General features: G+C 34.1%; 2 protein-coding genes across 4 annotated transcripts; one reads left to right on the top strand and one right to left on the bottom strand.

Moving 5' to 3' along the window:
• Positions 1 to 268: 268 nt before the first annotated feature.
• LOC112453770 lies at positions 269 to 2,333 on the top strand. Its single transcript, XM_025014691.1, has 5 exons — positions 269 to 600; positions 945 to 1,447; positions 1,522 to 1,609; positions 1,702 to 2,095; positions 2,173 to 2,333. Exons 2-5 carry the CDS (start codon positions 1,232 to 1,234, stop codon positions 2,318 to 2,320), a joined length of 846 nt encoding a protein of 281 aa, XP_024870459.1. The 5' UTR covers positions 269 to 600; positions 945 to 1,231; the 3' UTR covers positions 2,321 to 2,333.
• A 1,313-nt stretch (positions 2,334 to 3,646) lies between these two features.
• Positions 3,647 to 10,592, bottom strand: LOC112453769. Of its 3 annotated transcripts, none has more exons than XM_025014690.1 (6): positions 10,347 to 10,592; positions 9,397 to 9,741; positions 8,915 to 9,156; positions 8,618 to 8,812; positions 8,226 to 8,501; positions 3,647 to 8,141 (listed from the first exon to the last, which is right to left on the bottom strand). In XM_025014690.1, exons 2-6 carry the CDS (start codon positions 9,545 to 9,547, stop codon positions 7,446 to 7,448), a joined length of 1,560 nt encoding a protein of 519 aa, XP_024870458.1. In that variant the 5' UTR covers positions 9,548 to 9,741; positions 10,347 to 10,592; the 3' UTR covers positions 3,647 to 7,445. The 3 variants fall into 3 exon arrangements, with proteins under 3 accessions (XP_024870458.1, XP_024870457.1, XP_024870456.1); XM_025014689.1 differs by having other exon boundaries at positions 3,647 to 8,153; positions 8,915 to 9,153; positions 10,347 to 10,586; XM_025014688.1 differs by having other exon boundaries at positions 3,647 to 8,153; positions 10,347 to 10,579.
• Between the last annotated feature and the right edge of the window lie 966 nt (positions 10,593 to 11,558).

Raw genomic sequence — 11,558 nt, 5'->3', positions numbered from 1 at the left:
ATATACTTTAATATAGCTATCTAGAATTAAAAATAATAGCTATATAGATTGTGGTTGTCAATTCCATTTATTAAATCATATGTATTTATATGATTATATTAATTTTGGTCAAATAATATTTTACAGTTCTATAAACAGAAGTAATTAGCTATTTAATAAATATATAGAATTAGATTTTATTCTTTTAGAGATATATTAGAACATAACAAAATTATTATAAAATGTAAGAGATTAATTTTTAGTTTTAATGAAGAAATTAATTAAAATATATATTCCTTAACTAGAGAGTAAAAATGACACTGATACCATTGCATCAGCAATAGATCTTTCATCGTTATATTCAGCCATACAACACGATTGTGAAGGAGACAATCTTTCGAAAATAATTATGCAATTACTGCACATGTATCAACCAAAAGATGGTATTAAAGCATATGAACGTGTGCTAAGAAAAGTCAAAGGTATACTAGAAGATTGTGGTTTCCAAAAAAAGCAGTTACTGCTTTCAATGATACCTTCTCCAAACAATATACCAGATCACACAATTAAAGAAGTGTTTCGTACAACCACAGGTTTTATTAAACTCAATCTGCAGGAAAAGTAAGCCCTTTTTGTGATACATTTTTATTATTATATAATTTTACACCTCATACTATTACATCAGCAGCAATACGTTTCAAAATATATTTGATACTAAAAACGTGGACAAAATAATGGATAGTGTTTCATCACCCAAGCAAAGTTTTTTAAACGATAAAAATGCGTCGAACTTTAAGTCGCCTCTTTCCGAAGCTTTTCCTTTTCGAGGTTTTTCCGAGAGCGAAATTTCTATGATTCCCAGTCATGTAAAAAATGTAATTTATTTATATAACAGAATATATGTAATTTTTTACTTAGAAATTATAGCTATTAGTTAAAATTCTATATTATATATTAATCAACAGGCGGATTCATCGAGTCATCATTTAAACGATAATCCAAAGAATTGGCAGGAGAGAAATAATAAACATCAAGTATCGTCTTATCGACAATATCTGCTTAATAAGAAATATTGTGTACCTGCTAGAATTAATTATAATACGATTGGTGAATCACACTTTTGTCACTCGTCTCAGACGGGATATCAGGTCTGTGCATAAAAAGAGAGAAATAAATAAATAAAGATGAGTGAAATAAACTCTAATGTAACTTACAAGGGATTAATAAATTTTAGGATACACGCTCTACAAAAATGTGTAATAAAACTGAGATAAATTTGTGGCAAAATAAAATTCCTCAACAATTTAATGACGTTAAATACGAAGATGCATTTAATAAAGATAAAAAGTCTGGTATTTCACATACAATAATCGATGTTGGACAAGATGCAACAATGAAGCAGACAATTAAAAATGATATACATAAAATGGATGTGTGTTGCGACGAAGATCAGGACATTATCATAAATGTATTAAACAAGACGAATTTTAGTTTAAGTTGGAGTATTTCTAGAAGTAAAATTAAATTAATTAAATTCTACAGGCAGACGATTTCTTACCAACAGCACGTGATAGACTTAAAACGAGCTTAAACAATTTTTTAAAACGAGCGCAAGAAGGAATTTTCATCGGTAATATTATGCATTTTATCGATTTATTTAATATATATATATTAATTATAGTTAACGTACAAATTTATAAAAGTAATTTTTAATATATACAGAATTGTCGGCCTTTCCACGCATCAGGTCGCATCCACAGGTGGGCTCCTTGAATATGGTACATTTCACATCAAAAGAACTAAAATCTGGAACACCATCAAAAGTTTTAGAACAAGATTTTACATCTAATGTCTCAAATAGCGATAGCAACAGCTGCTTACTTTTAAAAGAGCAAAATACAAATATTAACACAGAAAAAGATCAGAAAAAATTAGCTGGAAGGACAAGACAAAAAGTTAATACTCATGATAATGGATTGCAAAAGAAATGCAACTCTCATGAATTTAATAAAGTAACTGAATTGCAATTACAACAAAATAATTTAGATCACAATACAGAAAAGAAAGCGACTACATTCGAATGCAAAGAAAAAAATATGCAAGAATCAGGACATGGGTAAATGTGTGTTTATTCTATTGAATATTTTAATCGTACACAATGCTAATATAATAATAAAACGATTTTTAATACAGATGCGAAATGATAGAATCAAAATCAGATAATGTAAATTCAGATAACAATTTTCAAGCTCGCTCAATGTTTCAACTAGCTGCATACAAGAAACAATATTATGACACGTTGTTGAGTGTTCAGAGAGCGAAAGGTAACATATTCTGTTAAATAATCCTTCAGACCTGTTTTGTAGTGTACTTTGTGTGGAACATAATAAATCATAATGATTAATTAGGCATAAAAAGTGTCAAATATTGATTACTTAAATTTTATTACAGTTGCAATATCGAATTCTTTAGCGTCTTCCTCGGGTCATTTAACAGCCTATGATGATCCGTATTTTTCGAATTACATATGCCAGCAGCAACACCTGCTTCACCAACAGCGTCATTCGACGGCGAGACCACAATTTTCGACGTGTCCGGCGGATCTATCCGGATTATCGAACGTATACTGTAATCAGTACAGTTGGACGAGATCCGTCTGTAAATATTTATTACTGAAGCAGTTAAGACTTCAACGGCAGGTAAGAAGATATAGAGACGTAAGATTATTCTGGAACACGTTTACTTACCGCATATCGTTACAGACTTCGCCTCTGCCCGCCCGAAATCAAAGGTAAGCTGTTCATGTGTTCAACAACTGAAGTATATATCGGAAATATGATTTTTATGTTCAACACTGGAGTCATTTTTATGTGATATTTTCTCGGCTTCTTCATTCTTCAAGCAGCTGGATTCATCGCTATGTCGAACATATGTATCCTTATTCCTCTATGCTAAGCGGAAGCGATGGAACTAAGTATTGCGTACGTCGTAAAAACTTGGAAGAAATAGTTGGAAAATTGAAGGAAACTGAACGCAATAATTCCAACAATTGAGCGATTCCCCTACATTAGTTCGATGAGAAGTTCCATTGAAGTTGCACACGCAAATAATATTATTCTTCTTTAATTTCTACGCGAGATTTTTTGATACTTTGCAGAATTGACGGTAACGATAATATAACAGTAGCGATAAAAGTGTTGAAAATTCACGTAATTGTAGATTGACATTATGTATAGAAGTTCGATAAGCTGAATTTTATTCTAAATGTTTATCTTTTGCATTAGCTTTGCCTTCGCGTTGAAAATAATTATTTTGCATTAACTATGGAAAAATCGTTATCACATATAACGATTTATACATACTATTCTTGTTAGACATTTGGTTCCTTATAAGGCGTTTAATAGATCGCGCAACGATTTTGATAATTCCGTTTGTATTTCGGACGTTTGCGTGACAATGGTTCTTCAATGGCATATACGCAGAATATAATGTTACAATTAGCTGTCGCCAATCAAACCGCGCGTTTATAACGCATTTACTAACAAATGTACACATTGTTCTGTTCAAGTAATATTATACAAGGTTCATTCTGACTAGACTTGTGATATATTGTTAAGTAACATACACAATCACACGCACAACCCCACGCAGTCAATAGTGTATAATACTCGCTGTTCATTTACCCCTAGATGTATAAAATAACATTTAAAAGAATATGTGATAATGCTATAACTTAGGTGTTACGTGACTCATGAATCATTTATTGTCCAGATCATTCGCTATCAGCTCGACAAATCGCCAAGATGCTATGTCGCATGATATCTACGTCATACTTGATAATCTGTCCAGCCGTCTTATTTACTCGTATTCATTTTCAGACTTTCTGCAAAGACATTCGACTCACGATTCGCCTAACAATCCTATAATACGTCGCTACAATTTGATGTTCACTATAATTATTGGCAGCATCACATTATTCATTCACATGTAACTAAATATAAATACAATGACACTATATAGGTATATATATCAATACTCGAATACATTCACATAAATATTAAAACACATGAGAAATATTCAAATGAGACGAACACTTCGTATTTGGGCCATGTAACGCGTTACATGTGTGTCTATCATTTAGCGAATAAGGAATTAGGCCAGTTAAATTATTCAGTTAGAAGAATTAAAACGAATTGACAGGAATTTATTATGTGAAATTAAATTTCTAATTTTCGATATCGATAATATAAATACATTTTTTTAATTAATAAAATGTTCATTAACATACTTGTTTTAACTACAATGATTTTTCCTATCAATTCCTTTTAGTTCGCCCGATTTTTAAAGGACTCAGGTCATATATAGATTTGGATTGTCATGCTATCACTACAGATCATTGTCAATCGAGTTTAACATATAAAGAAATCTGCGTCTATTAATCGTAATCGAAATTTATTGCCTGAATGATAATTTAGTCATACAAATTCTAAGGAAACAGTGCTTTTCATGTATCACAAACATACTGCTATTTATTATATTAACTTCGTTGAAGCAAATGATAGTCGCGAATATCGAAGTAGTCAAGTGATAGTTTAATCTTTATTGTAATAATAATAATGACTTTAATCCATTAGCTGTTCCTTATCTCATAATATTATTTGACAAATCATATTTTTTAATTCTTCCTAAAAAATTTGAGAATTATAACATTTAAAAATCTATTATTATTACAAATAACAATATGGAATGTGAAATAAAATGATATGAAGCTATGTGCGCATATTCGACTTACAGATCATAAAATTACAAGCCTTGGATGTAAAGTCATTAAGAGAATCGGTGTTACATTACATTCAAAGAGCATTATATTTCCTCTGGCAGTGTTTGTACACTTTGATTTAGTTCAAGGCTAATTGCCTTATTACGCCAAGTGACATTTTATTCGATCAGTTACTCTTAACATAGCATTATTTATTTCGCGATAATCACTCTTTCAATTCTCAGCATACCAAGAATGAATCATATACAGAAGAGTTACACATTATTTCTTATATCCAACAAAACGAGTTATAACACCATCGATATTTGCCACAACGAAGCTGCTGTATTATATGCTATTTTCTCTTTATGAATCTATATGAACACGCATTTCTCTTACACTATTAATTGATTTAAGGTCGACGCATTAAAGTTCGATAAATGTGTATTTTATTTTGTGTTTATACTCGCGGCATCGTATCAAAAGACAAAATAGCTGTTGCCAGACAAAATAGTTGTCTTACTCAAGATTAGCTAACATGTTTATATTTATTCGATCGTATAATGGTCGTGATACATTAAACGAAGAAGAAACGAGATATCAGAGGAATTCTGAAGACTATGTGATGCTATTATATATTAAGAAATTCAATGGAATTATCAATCAGGAAACAAGCGCTCAACAGTTTTCTTCTAAGATGAATTGTACTTCTAACACGATATGTATGTACTAAAAAATACTTTGCTCTTAAATTTGATGGATTATTAAGAAGATATAATTGTACAAAAAAGTGCTTGACTAGAGTTGACTAGACTTTCTCGTTAAAGTAAAAGATTAATATAATTAACACAATAAAATAATACTGTTCGTCTAATTTTAAAACTACGTAAGATACTTGTAAATGATGCGTACAGGAACAGGGACGGATTATTCTCTTTTAATACTTAACTCAATCAGCAAAAACCTATTAGTTTCTATATTGATGTATGTGAAAAATTTAATTAAGACTTGATAGAAAATAATCAATTATCAACATTATATTTCTTGAAATTAGTATTATTTAATTTGGGTATATTATAATTCAAAGAAAACTTGTGTGATTTAAGTGATTAGTAAATCCGTCCTTGTGCAAGAATGATACTGTTGTAATATAATGAGCACATTTCAGAGTGTGAGCTAATTGGAATAATACAATGAATAATTGTTCCACGCATACTATTCTGTTCATACGGGAACTAATGCCAAACCGATCTTCCAATGCAAAGAATACTGATTAAGTCTTATAATTTTATTATGAGTCAATAAAAAATTCTCCCTATATGGAATTACTTTTAGCATTTTCCTCAAAACGTGCTTTAATAAAAATTTAAAATTCTATAAGGCCATTGTGTGAAGTATACGTTTAAAGGTATTGTCATTGCAAAATAAAATATGATTTTAATATTATGTTGCTGGTTATTAACAAGCTTTCGATCATAGCTTAATTAAAACTTGAAATAAAATAAAATCTAATTGAGGAATGTAGAAAGTTATTCTAATTTTGCGTACCTACAATCTTTTATTATTTATTAAAAGTTTTATTAAAAGCATCGTTTTCAAGTATTTATAACTTCAACTTAAATTTTCCCCTGCTAATCATAACATAGTTTTTTAAGTATTTTTAAATAAAACCAATATGTTTAATTATATTATCAATTTAATTAAAAAAATCTTATACTTGTGTTTCAAAAATTGGCAATTGCAGATAAATTTAAAAATAGACAAATTACAGTCGCGATTTGCAATTACAACTGCCGTTCTTTGTATGTAGGATTGATAGAAAGATCGGTCTAGCTGCATTTTACTATATGTACGTATATAATCCTTTCAAGGTTTAATATATACACTTTCATCTTAAACTATAGGCGATTTCTCCTTGCATGTACTAAATGCTTTTTCAAGTATGCATGGAGCTCAAAATATGTTGGCATCAAAATATGATAGAAATAATTAGTCAAATATATATTAGTGTTACGTGCTATATAGTGGTCTTATACTTACAAAATCCCATTAAAACTTACTTTAGATTTATTATTTGGTACACGATTGGAATGAAGTGGCATTATTTGCTTATCAAAGTTGGGCAGTCTGGTTTTGTGTGATGCAAAACGTCAGGACCCGAACAACTAAAGAGAACCTATTCTCTTGGCAGCAAAATGTACAAGGCAGCAATAATTTTATACAAGATTTTAAATCTTTGGACACAATTTTGTCCTGCAAAATTCGATAGCGACGAACTTGATGAGTCCGGGCTACGATCTATTTCACCTGTTACATATATACGAAATATAGTAATCTATATATTTTACGTTAACATCTCAAATCACATCAGACTTCAAACACAGTTGAAAACACAGATACAACATATAAAACCAAAATATAGTTATTATTTTAGTCACTATGCATTATTTAATACCGAACAGAATACCGAATGTGTTAAAATCAGACGACCGTATGCAAACAAGAGATATAAAATTTCAATTAGATAATAGGTACCAATTACTGTTGCAATTTAATAAAAGAAAAATGTTCAACGTGAAGTATATAGATGTACTTAGTTTGTAAAAAATTTCGTTATGTCACAAACTGTTCACAGAAACTGCTCGGTGGAACAAGTTTATTTTTTACCTAAAGTGTGTGTGCTTCGTATTTCACAAAACGTTCAGGTTCAGGCAAAGCTGTAAGGATCGATAGTTTTGCTAGAACAAGGTTGAACATCATCTGGTGGTGGACGCCACTGTCCGGGCCACATGGCGTTACGAACCACATTCGTATCAGTAGTTTCTTCTATACCGTTGCTAGACGTACAATCCGCCTCCCAGTTTCGGAGGCCATTTCGAGTCACTCGATTAATCGATCTAGCCTCGTTCATTTCACAACAATTCTGTGCGTCATTGTTCACTGGCGTTCGCCTAGCTTTACTTTTAATTTGCGTAGTACCACTATTCCTACGTTCGGCGTCGGACCACGACTGAGATTGCTCCACTGCAGACTGTAGAGGTAACTTTCGCGGCACTCGCCTAGTCTTGGCTTCTTCAGCAGTAACACGGCTGGCATCGACTTTACTACTACCTGGCGCGTTTCCGTCACCAGTTGAACTACTGTCACCCTCTTTTCTTCGTCTTCTCCGTCTCCTCTCAATCTCAGTATCCTCCCGTTGAGTATCTTCGTTATTCGCGTGTGTTTCTAAAATATGTTGCTTGGCTGTAGCCCAGTGGTCCTTTCTATTGGCGCCTTGTTTAAATTTCTCGTGATTGCTACCGCGATGGCCACCGTTACTAGTGTTCGTGTCACTGTCCGCGTTGCGTTTCTTCGATTGCTGATTTTTCACGGCCCACGAAGCCGGTCTCTTAGGACTACGTTCCTTCAAAGTTACCTGCATTTTAGATTATGTTTACACCGTGATTAATAGCTGACACTTGCGCCATAAAACAAACAGATTATTTACCCCAGAGGAAGAAGAATTGTCAACGGGTTTGTAAAGTTGCGTCGGGGTATGACTACGAGAATCTTGACCTTTACAACTTGATCCATTACGACAATGTATCCAGGACAGTAAAAACGCTAAGAGAGCACAGAAAAGTCCCACTACTGCCGCAGCAGTCAGTTGAGAACGTGTGCGTTTTGGTACCCAACCTCCACTGTGGTATTCCCATATTGTACATGCTATTAATGCGCTACTCGCAGCATATGACAAGCCTATGCCAGTGAATACTATAGCATTCTAGAAAAAAAAAATAAACTCTTACACGTAACAGGATCAACTATATCTAGTCATATCTAAATAATTACACAAATAATTTCTGAAACATACATGTGTTATAACAAAATATTACTTACCAGCTTAGCCCAATTTAAAGGAAGGATGTAAATGACATGCGAAATATCAAGGAAGAGAAGGGCTGCAGTGACCAAGAAACAGAAAACAGCTACAAAGATCATGAATCGTAAACGATCTGCTAAAGGCAGCATAAAAATGCTGACCTTGGCAGTGCCAGAACTGCATAAAGTTGCCAAACAAGCTGCAGAGGATATCTACGAAATGCGCTCATTAATGTATCTATAAACTTTAGTGGCACAAACTTTGAGTTTGTCATACATCAAATATTTTCTACATAAAAGTGATTTTACACTCACAAGTAATAAAAGTCTAACAACACCCGTAGGCGTTTTAAGATGTCCTTGTATGTCGCAGTAAATAACGACGTGGCTTGCGCGAGACCAAGGCATGGCGTTCGATGAGCCAGGTCTATGATCACTATTACCATAGTGACCATGATAATTAGCATGCGAATCCCAAGAATGGACTGTCGAATGCACCCCTGGCGAATCCAGCTCTGACGATTGGGAGCTGATTCGCCCCCCTGTCCTACTGCCTGCTATTGATACAATATCAAAACCATGTATACATTCGTATATGCAGTTAGGTAGGCATAATTTCATAAGTAAATGAAACAAGTGAGACAAGAGGCAGCTAGAGTTTTAATATGTTATTTCAATATTATAGAAAACAACTATGAAGCATTTATTGACATAGCCCAGCGTTTTAATTTTGTAAACAAGATTCCATATGTAAATTATATTAAATAACAAACATTTAGTTGAAACCTTGTACATACCAATCTCGAAGTCTTGAATGTCTTCGGGTTTAGAATATATGGCAGGTGGTGGTTCCAGATCGCGTATCTCTTCTAGAAGAAGCACCTCTATTTCCTCGGCTGCGTATAAGTCCGAGACCGAGCGAATAGGATAATGCCGAGTCTCGCTCATTACTTAGGTGCGCTCGCTCATTTACTCCTTCCTGCCTGCTGTCGTATCTTTCTGTTTGACTTGCCAATGACCACCATTCGTTGCCTAATCGATTCGATAACAAGTCCATTCGTTTATCAGCCATCCTCTGTACACACCGTGTGCCATTTCTACCTTTGCAGGTAACAATGCTCCCCTGCCCTCAGGCCATACACCTATAAAAAAAAGAGAAATTTTAAACTAATTTAGAATAAACAGTTTAAAATTTATAAAATTATGAGAAAAAAAAACAGAAATATTACAGCTACACAGATATTTAATACACATTCTCATCAATCAAATTTGTTACATTAGAATATTAGAATATAGCTTTATACAAGACACATCATATGCCAATAGTAACAAGTCAGAAAGCAAACCATTTCTAATCATTTATATCTTTTATGCAATATCACATATGTTTCATTATTGGAAATCGGCAAATCAGTACAGGCGTGTACAAGAAATTTCGTAAACAAGCGTGTTACTGACAAGCACATGACGTTTGTTTAACGCTAATTCTGTCTTGTGTCGCGGCTGACGCACGAGAGATCGAGCATTTAATTCGATCGCGCGGACGAAAGGTTCGACTCGCGACGCGCACCGCTGGAGCATCGAGATTACTTCAACGGAGATTTATTTCTCCGTGACGAATCGTGTTTTCCCGACCGAATCGCTCGGGATCCACATGTTGCCCAAAGTCCGTTCTCGCGTCGCCTGGACGTGCCGCCGTGTCGGGAAAATTGTCGCCTTCGAAGGGGGAGAGTCGCGGGGCACGTACCTCGAATTTACGCCCGTCGATCGCGACGCGAAAGATCACATCTTTCTGAGATTTTTCACGTAGCCGAGCTCGCTGGCCGTCCAACGGGTAGCCGCCATTGCCTTTTTGCTTGGTTTTTGCCCATGGTCCGCGTCCGTCACGACGACCTAGAAACAACAGATGGGGCAACCTGTGTCCTGTGTGTCTCTCTTTCTCTCTCTCTCTTTCTTTTTATTCATTGACAAAAAAATGATCACGGGCATTGTTTGCGACGAGAGGATCGTTTTCGCGTTTGAGGAATTATTTCCTCGTCGAGAAAACCGCCCGGCGATCAAATCATGAGTTCACAGGGTGTCTTGTAAATGATTAGAGAGGTTATTATGATGTGGCAACTTAACCTATTCCCTAGGTATGTACATACAGCTCAGCTGGACAAAAACAGACCGACCAATTAGAGTCTTTGGATAACGGCGCCGCGTGCGAGCCACGCTCCACGCGGTCCACGCCACACATCTACCTTGGATCATGAAATTTATAACGACGACTAAATTCCGATTAACATAATTAATGATTAACTTATTAAACGAGCGCTATATAACCCAATAGGCAGGGTTGGAGGCCTATGCTTACGCTCCTAACTCAAGAGGAGCCTAACCTCCAAAAAAAACTAATAACAATATAATGTTTGCTAATTTGTTAACGTAGATAGAATTAAATTTTTTTTTAAGATTGGCTATGGAAGGAAGGATTGGAGTAAAGGATAACGAATTATATAGCTATAGAGACTTTGCTTTGAATGATTCTTCTGATTGAATCAGTTGCCCTTTATGTTTATATTAATTGGAGTTGGATCATTATAGCTCTAAAATACGAACTTCTTCTCTTTTTGTTACTTGTATTATTTTATTCTGATATTAATAGACTACAATCCAAATATTTGAGCGTCACGTTGATTGACTCAACTATCGCGGATTTTGTGAAGAAACCTGAAATTGGATATGTGCATTTTTTCATCCTTTCCGTACTTGAAAAAAATATATACGTAGGTATGCTTTGCAGGAAGAAAGAGAAAAGAAACAAAACGTGGGAAACGTTTCTGAATCATTTTATATAGGAAAAAACATTATTATGTAAAATCTGTGACAGAAAGAATGAATTTCTGGACAAATTGGCGACATATTCTCGACGAATAAACTGTCGGTAGAAATCGAATGTCAACTGCATTCGCATTGA

This window comes from Temnothorax curvispinosus, unplaced genomic scaffold, assembly GCF_003070985.1.
Source record: "Temnothorax curvispinosus isolate PA1 unplaced genomic scaffold, ASM307098v1 QBEX01004686.1, whole genome shotgun sequence".
In the NCBI taxonomy this organism is placed as follows: Eukaryota; Metazoa; Arthropoda; class Insecta; order Hymenoptera; family Formicidae; genus Temnothorax; species Temnothorax curvispinosus.
Note: the sequence above shows the minus strand (reverse complement) of the source record. Positions and strands in the feature narration are given on the sequence as shown.